We start from the raw sequence: 18,682 nt of genomic DNA, 5'->3' as shown, positions 1-18,682 counted from the left end.
GGACTATAAAGAGACCAGAAATTATTATTACAGTAATGCTATTATGAACATGACTGTTCAGGGACTTCTCTGAGAGCCGTGGAAAGCAGTCATGGCCAAGACTAAGAGAAAAGAAAGTGCCAGGATCAGCCCAAACCCATCCCCAATACTGAGTTAATATTTTACCAAGTCGATTAAATCTGCAAATTATACCAGAGGTAATTATCACTTTGCTTTAAGAAAACGAAATATTCCAATCTGTTTTAATCATGTCTGCTCTGTGCGTGCAGGATATTAAGAGAAGCCTGTTCGAGATACACTAATGGTCCCTAGGGTATTTCTGGAAGGGTTCTGTGCTGTGGGTTTATATCCTCTGGTGCCTCTTGCCTTTGCCTAAATTGCATCATGGCATTCAGAATCCAAGCTTCTTTTCTTTCTAATTCATTCTTTATCTCTAAGACAATCTCTTTGATTCCTGTTCTGATTTCTGGACAGACAGTTCCAGGCTTCATAAGGAAAAAAAAACAAAAAAACAAAAAAACACCACCTTGATACAACCAGAAACTTCTGAGAGCAACTGTGCAATGCCAACTGAAATTTCTGCAAACCCACGCCACTGACACAGTGCTAAGTTCTCCAAAGGAGTCCTGAAAGATGCCTGCAGCTCTCTCAATAAGAACAACAGGTCAGGTGATTAGCCAAAACCATATCCTTCATCTGAGAAAAGTAAATGGGAAATGAGTAAGGGAAGCTTCCAGCTCACGACCAGGGCTCTGAGATGCTAACTTGCCTGGGTCTCCATATCCCCACCCCCAATCCGGTGATTCCACTCAGGAAGCCACATTCTTGAGAGTGGTTTCCAGAAGGAGACAGCAAGTATGAGGGAAGTTTACTGAATTGTTTAAGGGAAGAACACTGGTCTTTGGAAACAGCAGACCTGGATGGTGGTAATGCTAATTACCGTACCACTAATTCCCATTCCCATTGATAAGCTCTGTGATCCCAGACCAGTTGTTTAACTTGGCCAAGCCTGGATCCTTCATTTGTAAGACTGTTTATGATACCTCCCGTGGGGGTTGCTCCAAAGATGAGTCAGGACTTTGTTCATAATAGGTGCTCAATAGAGGGCTCTTCTGTCTCCTTCTCTACTATTGGAAAGGTCGTAGATACTCAGCCCTTCTGATGGAGAATGCCACCAGATCCGTTCTTATAGCAAGGACCTTCCAGTGGGGAGGGGCATCTGGTTGGGGTAGGCAGAGATCCTCAATGACAGAATAAAATGTGCCGAGAAGTCACTGAATGCCCTAGTTAGCTCCTTCTGTTCCCGCAGAAGGTGGCTCAAAGCCCCCCACTCTGGCTTTGGGATCTTCTGGCTATTGTGGCACAGAAAGCCATCTCCCCCTGGCCTTTCTTCTCCAAGGCCAAGATTCTATCTTCCTGGAAATACCCAACCCATCCCCACACCCCAGCCCACAGGCTCCATTGGGCAGACCCTGGCAATCTACAAGGCTCATGCCAGATGGCGCCATGTGGACTAATCAGGAAGTCGGACAAGAAAATACTACCCCCTCTTCCATTTGCCAGGAACTGGGATTGTTTGGATTTTAATCATAGCCACAGTGAAAAGCCAACATGAGGACCCTCCAGCCAAAAGATAAATTTTCCACTCTCAACATTCAACTCTTCCTCAAAAAATAGACCCCTACCAGGACAAGAGGGGGGCTTCTTTATTTTCCCACGTAATTTTTTTCTTATTTAACAATGTGACAGAAATAAAATACTCTGGGACATGGTGGCCCTCACACACTGGCTCCCACTGGAGAGAACGTCTTCATTCCTCCATAAGTCACATCTAGCTCACCGGTGTATTGATCCTGGGCAAAGATGAATGCAGAATCCCATGATCCTCTGGGATAAATCTGACATTTTCTTTAAATATATATCCATGGAACAACTGTTTCTGAAACTCCACGAAACAGGTCACCAGGGCAGCACACCATTGATTTCACATCCAATGATTTTTTAGAAGGAGCACTGAACGTTTTCTCAATAATTCAGCCAACTGCAGACCCCAGATGTCCCCCAGAGAGATGCTGTCCCTTGCCTCCTACAGAGGAAGGGGAAGGCATTCTGCAAGAAGTCACATGAGACTCCCAAGAAAGAGAGCCCCCAGTTAGCTCCTCTATGGCAGAGCCCTTGATCTGATCTAGGGCAACGTAAGAAGGAATTGCAATCATGCACTTTTTGACAATTATTGCAGAACTGCTCCTTGAACTGGAAACAGATTTTGAGAGGCTGAGGGACAGCTAACGAGAGTGGTCAAGACCTTGAGTCCATATGCTACCCCTTGGCTAATGGGTAACCCGAAACAAGATACTTCACCTTGCTGAGTACCTCAGGGTCCTCGAATGTGAAGTGACGGTAATAATTCCTACCCGATAAATTACTACAAGGATTAAATTAAATAACGAATGTACATAATTTAAGAGATTGCTTGGCACAGTGTCTGGCACAGGAGTCAGATCTCAGAAATCGTTAGTAGTGATCTTAGCAGTCATGTTCATTTAATGCTAAGGTTTTCTTCCACCTACAAAGATGGGAATGAATACGATGCATCAAGTCAGACGGTCTGACATTTAGCTGTCTGTGACACCTGGGACATCATCTAGGTTTTTCAGTGTTGTATAAACAAGTAAGTATATATTTGCGCTTTCCTCAGCCCAGGTAGTTTTTAATCAGTGTACCTCAGGATCTCAGACCTATGTGGCTAAAGGACTGTAGTCACTATATCTCCTGGGGCCGCACCAGAGGAGTAGCCCAAAGGGAATGGTAAAATCCTAAGAAGGGAAGGCAACCCACAGCAGTACTGTCCTGAACTCTCCGGCACTGTTGAGATCACCTCTGTACTTCCCGGCCCTAGGATGGCCTTTCAAAGAATCAGGGCAATCAGGTCCATGAGGATAACTAGGGTAAACAAAGCCATCATGGGGTAATGGGCTATTGAGTAACTGGATGTAAATATTCCCCTCCTCGACCAGCTGGATTGGAAAAGCTAAGATCCTGACTCATCCGTGAACTCAGGTCTTCCCAGGTGGAGGGATCCTCCATTGGGGGATTGAAAGGCTGACAGCATGGGCAGAGATCCAAGGCTACCGACTCTTGGTAAAGCCTTGGATCCCAAGGCTTTACCAAGCCTTGAGTCACTAAGTCACTAAGTAAAAGGGAATACTAAGTCACTAAGTAAAAGTCTCTTAGTGTCTCTGGAGTGTCTCTGGAACCCTAACTCCCTAATTTCATCCATGCCTCAATTCCTTTTCAATTCACTCCTTGATTTGTTCCCTCAACATAACATGCTGTCCTTCATGCACAGAAATGACCCTGATGACTCACACAACAACACGACTCGTTTTTTCCAGCAGTGGTCAGGAATTTTCACTCCTCCGTCCAACAAGGATTTCCACAAAATGGCTGGAGGGGGTAGGGGTACATCGATCAGCCTGGGAAGGTAGTCGGGCCAAGCAGTCCACAGGCAGATGGAATAAATATATGGACTTGCCTCCCACCCCTCACCATCAGGATGCCCATATGCAAGCCAAACAGGCTGACAAAAGATGATGAGTGGCGGAAAGGGCACACAATCGGAAGTCAGAGGCCTGGGTTCAAGGCCTAGATCGGCCAGTTCCTAACAATGCAATCTTGCATGGGTCTCATGTGCCTTTTGGGGGCTCAGCACCTTCACCTTAAAGTGAAGAAATACGTTTTATATTGGAGATATAATAACACCTATCTCCCATAATGCTCATGATGATAAATCTATTTTTTTCATGATGATAAAGCTAAAGTCACATCAATGAAAGCACACCTGAACATCCACAAAATCACATAGTATGAGTGTCACTTGTTATAAATTGAAAATACTCCCTATTATTATAAGTATAAATGCTATTACTACTAGTTACCTACAGACCACAGAACTAGGTCCTGCTCAGAGATAAGATCCTGGTCTTCTTCGGAAATGTGCTGGAAAGAGCATCAGAAACCAAGCAAAAAAGAGGGTGTCTCGCTCTCGCTGAACATGGTACACTCTGTGCCACCCAGCCCAAGGAGCCCCAAGGGCACACCCAACCTCGGGTGGTTCCACCACCCCACATTTCTCCCCACCCAACCTCTACCACCGCTCTACTGCTTGGAGGGTCTTCAAAGCCAAACTTACAATTCCCGAAGACTCAGCGTCTGGAAGAGCTGCCATGAGAGTGTGGTGAGCCGGTTACTCGACAGGTTTCTGCAAGAGTGACAGATAAAGGGCAAATTAAGGGACGGACCCGGAGTGAGTAATGCTCTTGGTAGGAAGCTTGGTTATTTCACGGGAGCCTGGTTTTGTTGTTCTTTTCTTTGTTCCATTCTGCTAACAGTGTATCTGCCAGTAGTCAAGGCCCCAGATCAGGTTTGGAGAGAATTTCGAGGAAAGGAAAGAGAGATTTACAATGTTAAAAAAAAAAAAAAAAAAAGAAAGAAAGAAAGAAAAAGAAAAGAGCTGTTGGTCATTTTCCCACATTCTCTCACCACAGTAAAGGTTCAGGGAAACTTCTGGAGGCCGCCCTCCCACAGGGGTACAGAGCTCTTAGGATACACAAGCCAACAAGCTTTATTCTTCATTTTTATTATTGAAGTGTCACAGACATTTTAAAAACTGGGCATATTTAATGCATACATCTTGATTAATTTCAAGGCAAGTGTATACCCATGAAACTGTCACCATAAACAATGCCATAAACTTAACCATCAACTTTAAAAAATTTCCTCCCTCCCTCTCCCTCTCTCTTTCTTTCTTTCTTTTCTTTTTTTTTTTTTTTTTGCTATAACCGTTAATATAAGATATAACCTCTTAACACATTTTTAGGTGTACACACCACCTAATTAATGACTTAGGACGCTGTACGGTACATCTCCAGGATTTACTCGTCTTGCATAAATGAAACTACGTCCCCTGTTACCATCAAGAATTCTTAACATTCACAATAGTGGGAAACCCTGCAGGTCACCTACAATTTCTTCTACCCAGTCCCTCCCCCAGCAAAGAGGCCCATCCGTGATCAAGACATCAGCCTTTTGTTCACACTTCTGTTCTCCTCCTAATGGCTATTTAATTGTTCTCATTAGGATGTACAGAGGAAAGGAGTAGCCATTAGTCTTCCAAATAACAGAAGAAACACACCCACGGTGATCACGTTGCCAGGCTCAACAGACGACTCTTGACATGACAACAGCCCTTCAAGACGGCAGTTAGACATGGTTGGAGTCAACATGATCCCGCAGGAGCACTACTCCTGCACTGATGAGATGGGACGGTGGTAAGATGCCACACAGGTCAACATTATCCACACCTACGTGCGCGCACGCGGGCGCATGTGTGTAGTGGTGCCAATTAAACACGCAGGTGATGAACCCAAGTACAGACTCTTGTTCACACATGTGCACATACACTCTCTGCACACCTCTACTTAGATGACTTCTACAGCAGACACTTGTGGAGGAACCAAATACAGACTCCTTGGGGGAACGAAGGGGGCACGAAGGAGAAGGTCCCTCTGAAACTTACATTCAAGTTACAAATGAATAAGCAAGGCGACGACAGTTTGCCAATGACAGAAGGAAGGGGACAAACCAAGTGATGCCATCATGGATGCCGGAGAGGGAGACAGCTCCTTCACACAGGCACTTCGGGAGATGTCCTTCAAGAGGGTAGCATCGAGCTGAGGCCAGAGCTAGAATGAACCAGTGCCAGGGCTGGGGTTTTCTGGGCAGTAGGAGCAAGAAGAGCAAAGGCAGAAAGGGGGCCGGTGGGAAAGGAGGTAGGGGAGAGTGGTCGGGGGTAAGGAGGAGAGGTGACCGCCACAACCACCTTGCCGGCCATGGTGAGAACCTTGGATTTTTATTTTAAGGAGCAAAGAGAAGGCACTGGATGGCTTTAAGTAGGGAAGGGACATAATCTAATTACCATTTCTTAAAGTAAGAGACCAAGCCTGGAAGCTGGCAGACGATTTTGATTAGGAGGCTGCGGTAGTGTTGAGGAAGGGGATTAGAGATAACGAAGCAGATGGATTCAAGGAGGGGGGGAGAGCGCCACCAGAACCTCCTACTGGATTGGGTCTGGGAGAGAAGGGAGTAAGACGCTGCCATCAGGCCAGCAGCCCGATCATTTAGTGAGACCAGGAACGCTGTAAAAGCGTGCTCTCTGGGGTTCAGATCATGAGCCTCCCCTTGCAAATGCTAAGTCTGAGATGCATGTGAAATACCCAGAAAGAGAACCGGCTAGGCTGGTGGACACCTGGGTCTGGAGGTCACGGGGAAGTCCAGGCTGGTGGCATCACAGATGGCACGCACCGACTTCACAGGGACAGATGGCACACACAAGGACAACCTAAGGGACAGGGCTTCCCCTTCATATCTGAGGCAGCCCTACCCTTGGTGACAGCTGGTGACTGTGTTAGAAAGACAGCCCCCTTTCTGCGGGTGCAGGGGACTGGTGGGCAAAGGAAGGGAACGACAGGAACAGATGCCCAGGCGTCCTGTTCCACTCACCCCGCACCCAGCACTCTCCATAGTGTCCTCCAGCCCGCACATCACTGTCTACGGTAGACACCTCTGGAGCCTGCTTCCTGCCGACGGAAGGAAGAGCTCGAACTGCATATGAATCACCAAAGCTTATAAACCTTAACCTGTCCGAGCTTCCCAAAACCCCTATCCCCGGTCCGCTGTAGGCCTGAAAGCTGCCTCCATGTCCCAGTGATCAGAAGGAAAGGGAGATAAAGGAAGGCCTGCATGGTGGCCACTTAAGGACACCAGTGGGGCACGGCTCCCCTGACCCACCTCCTGCTCAGGAGGGTGGAGTGGGGATCTGGTGCACATGCCCAGAGAGCGGCTGGCTTTACACTGGGTTTTGCCTGCAGCTCAGACCTTGGGGTCAAGGATTCTGGGTCTCGGTACTATGCTTGGGTCCCCATTACGCTTAGCCTCTGTGAGGTTCCAGCAAATGTGAGCCACTCACCCAGGTGGAAGCCTTCTGTCCTGTCCTCCCAGCTCACTATCTACCCACAACCGCAGCAGTGGCAGTCGACGTCAGACAGGGCCGCCAGCCGTGAGGTCTCCTCCTCACTCCAGCACCTCCTTGAACAGAACCCCCAGTTCTAAAACCGAGCAGCACCCCATGACAGTTAGCAGCCAGGAACCCCAGATTTGCCGAGTGCTCAGAAGCAGCCCAGTCTGTCTCCCCCTCCACACCCCAGTGAGAAGCAGGGCTAATGCAGGTGTGAGGCAGGTGAAGCGGGGACCCTGCCCATCTCTGAGGGAAGACCAGCCTGGGAGCGTGTGCCGGGGCGTTCCTGGGGAGCCTGAGGGATCAGGCTACCAGCAACGTCCTTTCACAAAGGTCATGTTTTGCTACATTAGGCAGAAATGTCATGAGAAAATTGGATTCTAGAAGAAAGAAAATAACAGGCATTCTGGGCAAATAAAGACTAAGAAATAGTATTATCTCCTTATTACAAGCTGGAGAGGGGAGGGGGGCCTGGGACATTTGGGAAGGGGGAGTAGACAGGGGAGGGGGGGCCCTGTTCTCCTGGGGTTGTCTTGGCTTCATCTCCTTCCTGCCACGCCCACCAAGCCCCACCTGGAAGAGAAAGGGCCCCTGGATTCCTCCAGCTCTTTGGCCAAATGGAGCAGCCGCTGCAGGACTCACGGGCTGTGTCTAGGACGACCAGCTCCCCTCCTCCCCAGCCACCTCCCTGGGATACAGACCATCTCCTCCTGTTGGAGGGAAAGCCTGCCCTTACCTCTTCTGCACACCAGCTACTCTCCCGTGCTCCCACCTCCCTGCCTCCCTTCACTACCACTAAAACCAACAGCCACCACTCACCAAGGGCTTCCTACTGAACAGCAGGTACTGTGTTCAGCACTTTTACATTCATGATCCTATTTAGTATATGCAACGGAACCGGGCGGGTATTACTGACATCTCTGCGGTCGATCTGAACGGGTCTGAGTGGCCTTAATGCCAAGACTCGGTCAAGAAGCAACAAACCACACCCCCAGGAACGTGCGCAACCGATGCGCAGACATGTAAATTCCCAGGTACGCGCACACACGCACACACCCTCGGCGTACGTTACCAGAGACGGGGGCACTGCGCTACACGAGTCCTTGGAGGAAGGCAGTGCACACAACCTGCACAACTGTACATGTACCCAGTACCCCGCCAGAGACACGCGAGAGAAGCCCCCAGCCCCAGAGACAGTTATGTACACAGAGGACAAGCAAGGCAAACACAGAGCCACCCCAAGATAAGCAGGGCACACCTCTGGCCACCCTTCCCTCACGGGCATTTATAAATGCTCATGGTGCAGAAAAATGGGGACACTGAGACACAGGGCTTTGATTGACTGACTGCCCCCCTCAGAACTCACTACCCCTGATTTTCCTCCCAGCTAGTGCCTCAGCTGGATTCACCTGCCACCTGTAATTGATGGGCTGGTTATCCTGCTCATCAGACTCGAGGGTTAAGAACCATCCTGCCTCCGGCCCCACAGCAGCGTCTTCCGGAACCTCGTCCCTGACAGATCCATTATCCCCCATCTCTGACTTGTGCTTGGGTCAATGGCCAGGTTCCCAGCCACCTGACCACTGGAATTAATTTGGTGAGCAAGATTTTACGAGATGAGGCATCAAATACTTTCCCAAAATCAAGCTCTGTGACATTGCCCCCGTATCCCTCATCTGAGACTACCAAACAGCCATTAATTCTGTCCCGCACTGCTGGCTCTTTCACAGTCCAGACTCTGGGGCCCAGAGTAATGAACAATGAGGAAGCTCCTGGGTGCTCTGGGAACAGGGAGCCAGACACACAGATGGCCAAAATCGGACCCAGAGGAAACAGAGGGCTAAGATGGCCCTTTCTTCCATTAACCCCTTGGTGAACACGGGTCCTCCCAGGTTTAACACCTCAGCATGGCAAGCAGCCTCATGACCTTCCTAAAGGGGACAGCCGACTCCAGCAGGATAGAACCCATGATCTGGGAGGATATCGCCTTCCACCCTGGGAACCCTGCTGTCCAACCAGAGGTCACTCAAGATGGATCCTGTCACCAAGAAAAGGCAACCAGATGAATTCCTGTGTTGCCCCAAAGGTACCAAGTCTATGGGGGCTGAGACTTGAGGAGGGGACACTAAGCTCCATCCACAAGTGATCCTGAAGCTGGGAGACTTCGTAGAGTTCCTGGATGTACAGCATGGCTGATGTTTGGAAGGGCTTCCTCTTCTCTCGGCAGAGGCAGGCCTGGGGGGCAGGTTGTGTTTCAAGACTGGAGTGTGTAAAGGATTGCTGGAAGGTGCCAGGTTCCCTCTTTGAATCCCCCAAACTCTCTTTTCCATCTTCCAGACCTGGGGGCCCCTGGGCCCCCCACAACTCCCCTTACATCTGTATAAATACATGGTATGTTAATGGAGCCCCCTCTCCAAAGTCATTATCACTGTGTGATAGTCTGTGTCTCCTCTCCTGGGCCCCCCACCCTCTTTCTCTATTTACCTCGCACCAGGTTCCTTGTTTTTAAGTCCCATCCCCTCTGCCCTGGACTTGGATGTGAAACTCGTCTCAATAAACCCTTTGGAGTGAGAAAAGAAAAGAGAGAGAGAGAGAGAGAAAACACTGAGAACAAGGAGCGTGTTCAGCTGCAGCCCAAAGACAAAGGTGGCTTCTCCTAGAGGATCCATTCCACTGCCTGCAGAAGGCCTATTCTGAACACTGGCTCAGAGCATCAAGCACAGCTAAGGCCCTTCTCGTCTTGGAGGCTCCAGGAGCTGTGGCTTACTGGCTGCATCCATCATGATCTCAATCTCATTTCATTCGTCCAAGAAGGCAGCATTTTGAAAGGTGCAATTCCTTGGACGCCTGGGTGGTTCAGTCAGTTAAGTATCAGCCTTTGGCTCGGGTCATCATCTAAGGGTGCTGGGATCAAGCCCTGAGTCTGGCTCCCGGCCCAGCAGAGAGCCTGCTTCTCCCTCTGCCCCTCCCCTCACTTGTTCTCTCTCTCTCTCTCTCAAATAAATAAATAAAATTTAAAAAAAAAAAAAAGGTGCAATTCTTCCTTCCCTTTCGTGAAATCAGATGTCCCCTTGGCAATCTGTCTGTCCTCCTTTCATTTTCCCCATAAAAGAAACATCTCCTCGGTCTTCTTGGAAATAGCCAACTCCCTCCCCTGCCACCCCATACCAGGATCCTTTTGAAATTGCTGAAGAACATGAAGGGAAGGTCAAGAAAAGAGAACCACCACCCCACCCCCATGCAGCACCAACCCCACATAGAGTTTGCTGGAAAGGAACCAACCCACCAGAGGAGGAGGAGGCTGCCAGTCTACTGCCCACTTCTCCAAGACCCAGGGCATGTATGGTGCATTGACCTTGACCTTGTGACTTTGTGTACCGTTGGCCCCACACCAGAGGTGACTGCAGCCCATCATGAGGAGTCATGAAGGTGGCTGCCACCAACCTCCTTAGGATGAACCGGTGGGAAGGAAGGAAGAGCCATATGCAATCTCATCCCCCAGGCCTGCCACTAGCCACCAAGGAAGCTCTGCAAGCCAATCTCTTAAAATCCAATGCCTGTGACATGGAAGCGGGGGCTATAGCCCAATGCTCCTCTTGAAGACAAGAAATATTTTTCTACATCATTGATATATTTGCTTTTCCCTCAATTAAATTGCTGTAAAAGGGGGTGGGGGTTAAGCCATTTGAGCCATTTTTATTCAGCTAAATTACACTGGATGGCTCATTTAATGAACTTTAATGAAGCCAAAATGCTTTCTCTAATCAAATCTCAAGTGACGTGACTGGTCTCTTGACCTTAGATCAGGAGACTAGAGGCAGCTTTTCTACAAGGCCCTGTGCTGGGCTGGACCAGGGTTTCCCAGAGAATGTTCCTGGGAATCTTAAATCTGTAGTACATTTATGGATATTATAAGGGCAAAAAAATTCATGTTGCTTGAAAAATGTGGTTTCAAACAAATTAAATGGGCTCATTTATTGCAGAAGTTCTCAGAGCCTTTATGAAGAGAAGGATCTGACCTACTGAGTCTCAAACTTATTGGACCACAGAATCTTTTCCATCAGGCATCCAACCAAAAATGTCACCCCACATAGCATACAGAAATGATGGTTGTGGTCAAGAAATAGGTATTTGCTCTTGGTCCAGCATTCTTGGCTCACAGCTACCAAAACCCCCGGAATTTCTTGAGCAGTAAGAATGATGAGAACATCTTTTGTTACAATATTTGAGCTCTTCTCCTCAGCTCCTGAGATTGCTTCAGAGAATGAGGGGACTTTTGCAAAGCCCCTGAAGATGGGGGCTGGTTGCTACGGGAACCAACCATAGATAGAGGACTAGAACTTTCAGTCCCACCCCCTGATTTCTAGAGAGGGGAGAGGCAGTGGGGGTTGAATCAATCACCAGTGGCCAATGATGGACTCAAATAGGCCTAAGTAATAAAAGCCCCATATAAACCCCATTCTAAAAAAAGAGGGTCCAGGGTTGGTGAACCACAACACTTCCATGTGCCACCAGGCCAGACACCAAACTCCACAAGGACGAAAGCTCCTTGGTTCGAGACCTGGCCTTATGTATCTCTTCATCCGGCTGTTGATTTGTACTCTTTAATATCCTTTGTAATAAACCAGTAATCCAGTGAGTAAATTAGTTTCCTGAGTTCCGTGAGCCACTCTAGTAAATTAATCGAACCCAAGGAGCGGGGGTCGTGGGGACCTCTGATTTACAGCCAGGGTATCAGAAGTACCAGGAAGAATCTGGACTGGGGACTGGCATCTCAAGTGGGATCTGATGCTGTCTCTGCATAGATGGTAGCTGAATTGAGTTGAACTACAGGACACCCAGCTGGTGTCCCAGAATTGCTTGGTGGTGTGGGGAGAAAAACCCACGCATTGGAAACTGGGTTCAGAATCATTCATCATGGAGTGCCGGGCTCGGCAAGCTAGCATCTGCAGGCCAGCACTCTGTTCTTGTAAATAGATTTTTGGAATACAGCCACACCCCTTCATGTCTGTGTTGTCTGGACCCACGTTCAAGGGGGAATAATGGCCCTCTGAAGAGGTCCACATCCAAGTCCCCAGAATCTGAGAATAGATCAGTTTCTGTGGCGAAAGAGACTCCGTGAATGTAATTAAGAGTGTGGACCTTGAGATGAGAAAACTATCCTTAATTATCCCCTGGCCCCAGGGCAATCACAAGCATCCTCAGAAGTGGAAGGGTGGGGACAGAGAGGTCAGAGAGGGATGTGACTAAGGAGGAAAGGAAAAGACCTGGGTTGTGCTGGCTTTGAAGATGGAGCCTGACACCACATGCCAAGGGTTGTGCATGGCCTCTAGAAGTTGGGAGAGGCAATGAAACAAATTCTCCATGAGCCTCCAGCAGGGACCCCAGCCCTGCGGACACCTGGATTTTTTAGCCTAGCGAGGAGCATGCTGGTTCTAAGCTACACAGTGTAAGACAAGACATTGGTGTTTTTAAAGCCACAATGTTTAGGGTAATTTGTTACAGCAGCTACAGAAAACTCATACACCCTCGGATCCTGCATCAGAGACACAGGGTTGAATAGTGATCACAGAAGGCAGAAACTACTCAGTACATGGACCGTTCCAGAGAAAGTGTGCCAGCCCCCACCTGTGAAAATATAATGGGAGCCATATACGCAAATTCAAATTTTCTGGTGGTCACATTTTGAAAAGTGAAAAGAAAGAGATGAAAGTAGTTGTACTCACACATTACACTTTACTCAATAAACATAAAGTGTCATCCATTTGTAGGATCAATCTAATAAATGCTAATGAGATAATTCATTAGCATTTGTGTGCGTATCCTGTCTTTGAAATCCACATGTACTTACACTCACAACACACCTCCATTTGGACTGGCCATATTTCAAGGGTCTAAGAGCCACGGATGGTAGCTCTTGACCATCTACACAAGCCAGGCACTGACTGGGGTCCCTCAGGGGACTGGAGCCGCCAACAGGTGGAGAAGTAGAACTCTTAAGTTCTCCAAAGGGCAACTGTCCTCTCTCCAGGTGCCAATCCGTCCCAGAACCCAGCAGCCACGCAGCTTGTCGTGGGGAACAGAATCACTCCGGTCATCCCTAACCATGTGGCAACACCACTGGGAAGGTGCTGGCGTCCTCTCGAGCTGGAGAAGCTCAGGACAGGCAGGGAAAGAGGCATGCTGAGGAGGTGGAGAAGGAGGGTGGCCCCACACAGGAGACACTAGGCTTGGGTGTGATCACTGGACATTCAGTATGCCCGGCCCACCTAATCCAGTCCAGGCTCCGCCTTGAAGTTCAAGTCTCTTCACACAATGACCTCAACCCCCTGTTTGCATGGTCCTCCCATCACCACCCACCTCCCTCCCCATAACAAACCCTGAAGACGTCCCACCCCGCCACAAACAGAGTGGGATCCCTAAGTTGGCGGAGCCCTCACGGCTTCCTGGCACTTCCCCGTCTCCACACCACGGCACCCAGCGCCCTCTACCCATTCACACTCTCTCCCTGTCCTGCAGGCCCAGTTTGGATGGTCCTAAGTATGGCCAGTGCCACCCAGTCTGCCACCTTCTTGCCCCCTCCTCCTCCCATGCATTTTGTCTGAGCCCACGTGTCAGGCCGCCGGCTTTGATGGACTGCTCTGAGGCCGCTGGCCTCCTTCCCCAAAGATGGCTCTTCCTGCAAGCGGAGAATCACCTCTTTTCAGCTGGAAAGCCCTCACGGGCCCCGGAGCAGAGCAAAACTCAATAAATGTACAGCGAGTTCAGCTGAATCCCCACAGAACTTGAGCATCATCCGGGACCGGGAGCCGGCCCTTCCTCTGCTGCATCCATGTTCTGTGACCCGGGGTACACTCCCCGACCTCTCTGCTCCTGTGCACGCTGGGGATACAGACAGGGCCTGTCCCTTCGACTGGCAGTGAAGGCTAAACGGACTGCGGTGAACGGGGCACAGAAAGCAGCTGGCACAGGGCCTGGACCTCGACAGACACAGTCTATCATTGTTCCAGCGTGGCGTCTCTCCCCTTATCGGCCCATCTCCAGTCGCCACTGAAGCTACAACAGGCCCAAGCCCATGCGAACAGGTGCCAGAGATCCAGGCGATGACCTCCTGAACTCAGCCATCAACAAAATCTCAGTTCAACGAAAGAACAGAGAAACCCACTTTCATGAGACAATAAGTAGCATCTACCTCCCCGCCCCCCAGGAGATGCGCTGGGACCCGAACTCTGGCCCAGCCCACTGCCCACATGCCTGGGCAGAGCCTGAGGGCCCCACAGGCCCAGGGAAGGTGGAGAGCTCACTGTGACGCCTGGGGGCAGAAGTCTGGTCGCAGGGCTCACGAAAAGGCCTTGACATTAGCTCTGAGCCTCCACACAGTCTGCCTCTCGCCAGGCCTTGAGCGTTATGGAGACTGTTTCGAGGGATTTTGCTCCTTGGGAGTTTCTTTTCAGACAAATTAACCAAAAGCTAATTGCCCTGAAGCAGGAGAGCTCTCTCTGGAGCCCCAGGGTCGGGGGTGGGTGGTGAGACCTGACACACAGGGGGCGTTCCGACCAGCGGGCCTCTCAGGAGCAGAGCCAGCCAGGCCTGGTTCAGGGAGCCACGGCCCCCAACACAGATTCTGGTCCGTGAACACTGAAGTGGGGACACTCATGTTTTACCGGAGAGCCATTGTGACAAGAGAAAAATAGAGACACACAGAAAGCAACTGTGGGACAATCAAGAAAGTAACTAGAAGCAAAGCAGGGGCTATCGAGAGGGGGAGGGAGCGTGGCTGAGGCCCCCCAGGGGCTGGTGAGGAAAACACCAAGCACGTTGTCAGGACAGGGGACCCCAATTCTGGGAAAGCTGGCAGGGAGAAGGGCAGGAAGGAGCAGGAAGGCCAGGCCACCCCGCTCTTCAAGATGCAGAAAGCACGTTTCTGCTTCTTATCTTTTAGCTACACCAGGCACTTAAGATCTCTGTTCTAAGATCTACTCTTGGGATTCAAGGAAAAATGATGGGTCTCCCCAAAACAATAAAATGATGTGGAGAAAGCTGCTTTGGTCCGTTTATAAGGAAATGTGATTAGGCCCACATCGCACTTGATCCCTTCTTTCACGATGAGAGGTTGGAAGGGGACCAGGCCTAAGCTTGGGCTTGAGGTTAGCATCTAGGGCACGGGTTCTCCAGCCCTGTGGATCAGCGGCACCTGGAGCCTGAGAAGATCCAGACAACCAGGCTCCTCCCCCTCCCAGAGTTTCTGAGCCAGGGTCTGGCCTGGAATTTGCATCACTGAGCAGTTCCCGGGGGAGGCTGATGTCGCTGGTCTGGGAACCACACTCCCAGAGCCACTGATGTAGAGAAATTCTGTCCTTCCAATGAGTGGACTTCACCTCCTATCAGCTCCTTCTGTCCTGAAAACCTGGACGATCATACGTGTCGGAGAGAATAAAACAGCCACACGCCCAGTTGTAAAGGGACGCCGTGTGAAGAGCTGAGGGACCTCCCACAGGAGCTCCTGGGGACAGATGCCGCTGTTAATGACAGAAAGGGGACTGAGCACCCCGATCTGAACCTGGGTAGGGGAGGGCCAAGGGGGAGGCGCCGCCAGGCAGTCAGGAGAACGGCTGCAACAGTGCTAGAAACTGACTGAACTGAGTAGACTGGGACCTGCCCAGCTGCCTGGTGGAGGGGGTCCCCTTGGGGCCAGAGGATGCACCAAGAAGCAAAGACCTGAGCCCAGAACCCAAGGGATTTTCCTAGGAGCTTGGAGCGTGGTGTCATCCCTTAGGATGAAAGGGCTAACGGAGGCCACTCTCTCCTGAGCTGGCTTTGTGGACAGCTGCCGAAGGGCTTCGGGGGACTCAGAGCCCCTCAGTCCTCCCTGTTCCTCCCCCTTCCCAGACCAGACCCTGTGTGTGGATTTCAAGAGGTATCGCCAACTGCTGTCTGCCTCCCTTCCAGCAGAGCTAGGAGGACATGTGGATGCCCCTGTCACTTGGGGCCTTCTCATCCACAGGGCTGGCCAGCAGAACGGGTCATGGAGACCACGTGAGGAAGTGGGTACCACGTCAGTTTTTAAGGTGGAAAGTATGGGCAGCAGTCACTGCAGGGAGAGCCCAGGCAAGGCAGCGTGGTGAAGAGCTCATCACGTCCCCACTGTACTGTTCTGGGGGCCCCATGCCGTAGGGCAGGCAGGAATTTCCCAGGTGGTCCCCAGCCCAGCAGCGTCAGCATCACCGGGACTCATTAGAAATACACCTTCTCGGGTCCCAACCGAGACCTGCTGAATCAGAACCCCTTGGGGTGAGCCCCACACCCCGTGCTGTACCAGGCCCTCCAGGAGATGTTGGCTGCCGCTCCAGCGTGAGGAGCAGTGGCCCACTGGTGGCCGACAGCACAGACTCTGGAGCCAAACTGACAAGCTAGAATCTCGGCTCTGGCCCTCTTGGATGGCATGACCCACCCTCCCAACCGCCAGAGAACATTACAGAACCTCTCTGGATCCGTCTCTTCCTCCAAACCCCTGAAGTCCTAATAGTATCCGCCCTACGGGGCAGCTCTAAGGATGAAAATGAATTAGTGAATGTCAGACGTCCAACACAGCGCCTGGCACACAGTAGGTACGCAGCACATGGTCACGGGGCTATTGCACGTGCTGGTAGTGACAGCAGCTAACACACAAGGCGATTATTCTGCACCAGCTCTCGTGCAAGGTTCTACACATAGGAGTTCACGTAAACTCTTGGTCCAACAGCCCAATGAGGGACATACAACCAACCCCATCACCATCACCGTCATCATTTCTGCTTTCCAGAAGAGAGATCATGGAGCAAAGAGGTTAGGTCTCTTGCCCTGGATCAGCAGCTGCTGCAATAGGGAGCCAAGAATTGGACCCTCACAGCCGGGCCACAGTCCGTGTTCCTTACCACCCACCAGGAGTAGCAGGAGTAGGTGTGTTACTGAGGTTCCAGCTCCTGTGCGTCCCATGACCCCTAGCATCCCAAGACCCACTAGGACAAAATCTTACCACGCTTAAGCCTAATTTGGAAAACGCTTCCCAAGCCCCAGGTCTGGGAAGACTGGAATTCTTGATCTCCAAAAGGGGGAATCGAATCAGATTTCCCACTGTCCCCTGGTCTAACGGGGACCACATGTAAAGCCTAAATGGATGGCAATCCACCTGCCAGCACCGAGGGGCCCACGGGGAGAGGCACAGAGAGCCCTCGTCCAGCGATGTATTCCCCCCCCCTTCCCTACAGACCAGACCACACGCAGGGAGGGGCCTGCTGGAGTCAGACAAATGACAACATGTCCAGGGGCGGAGCGCCCCACAGCACATCCCCAGGAGGCATGTGAGCGGGAGACCCGAGGCAGAACAAACGTGCCGAGTGGCCACTGAGTGGAGCACAGGTCAGCCTGTTAGCCTGACTGCCTCGTGCTGCGGGGCTGGGCACATCTGGGAGCACTGCTCCTTGTCTCCGCATATAGCTGACTTTACAAACAGCAGGCAAAATGGAAGCACAACAAAGAAATAATGGGGCTCCGTGTCCACGTCAAACGCTTGTCCCTGTAATGAACCAGCAGCACCTGGGACTAAGAATTCTGCATGAGACTCTGCCCCAAGCCAAGTCTGTCCTGGAGTCCTCAAAGCACCAGCCCCACAGCAAACAAGAACATGAAGTTCCCGGGAGGTTCTCTCTCCTTGCGTGACCCCTTTCTGGCTATGTAGTTCTTGGAAATCTCTCTTCAGCACTCGGAGCCTCCTCTCTCCTCTGAAATGGGAGCAAAATCTCTAGCACATCAGTCAGTGGGAATGAAATAAAACGATGTATGTGGATGCCCCGCAGGGTGCCCGTCCTATGTGGGCAGTCCCCGAAAACGGGCTTTTATTACCAGTGGAGACTCGGAAAGAACAAAGATGGTGAGAGATCACAACTGTTAACGAGATAACTAAAGCGGGGGGGGGGGGGGCACCCACCAGGGGAAGGGGAGGGACGAGGGGCGGGACCCACGCTCAAGTTCCCAAACCCTCCGTGGCCGTGGCACATGGAGGGAGCCATCGCCACAGGAACAACAAAACAAGGAAACTCGCCCCCAACAATGCGCTCGGCAGACGCCGCTAAATGGTTTCCAATTAATTAACTGATTACATGATAGAACAGAAGGGGATTCAAAAGAGCGCTGTTGACCTTTAGGAATAATTAATATATCAGGATAACAAACTCGTCCAAGGAAAATAATGAGGAACATTTTAATATTACATTCGAAAGCTCTGGATGGGGAGGTAGATGGACCTTTCCTAAGCAACGCCCGGCTCCCTCCACCTCCCCTGGCTTCCTGGTTACCCCACCACCTCCCACCCAGCCTCTTCCTCCAGATCCTGTGACCTCTGGACTCCCACCTCAGCACACCAGCACTGCTGCCCTTGCCCGGTCCTGCAGCCCCTCTGTTTGCTGGGGGAATGACAGCTAACTAGGGGGGGCCGGTTGAAAGGTTCCCCATGCCACCGTATGGGGGGGATGCAGAGAGGGGTGCATCAGCTCCCCCTTCACAGTCCACATGGGTACCTGGAAGCCTCTCTCCCCACCAAGTGTGCTGCCGGGGTCAGCACCCCAGACA

At 50.9% G+C, this 18,682-nt stretch overlaps 1 protein-coding gene across 6 annotated transcripts in view; it reads right to left on the bottom strand.

Moving 5' to 3' along the window:
* Positions 1 to 18,682, bottom strand: part of NTRK3 (neurotrophic receptor tyrosine kinase 3) — a 372,106-nt gene that overhangs the window by 256,436 nt on the left and 96,988 nt on the right. For all 6 annotated transcript variants that reach the window (XM_047737526.1, XM_047737521.1, XM_047737523.1 and 3 more), the window contains one exon: positions 4,193 to 4,261. In XM_047737526.1, coding sequence (XP_047593482.1) covers positions 4,193 to 4,261 — 69 coding nt within the window. The remainder of the gene's footprint in view (positions 1 to 4,192; positions 4,262 to 18,682) is intronic.

This window comes from Lutra lutra, chromosome 7, assembly GCF_902655055.1.
Source record: "Lutra lutra chromosome 7, mLutLut1.2, whole genome shotgun sequence".
Lineage (NCBI taxonomy): Eukaryota > Metazoa > Chordata > Mammalia > Carnivora > Mustelidae > Lutra > Lutra lutra.
Note: the sequence above shows the minus strand (reverse complement) of the source record. Positions and strands in the feature narration are given on the sequence as shown.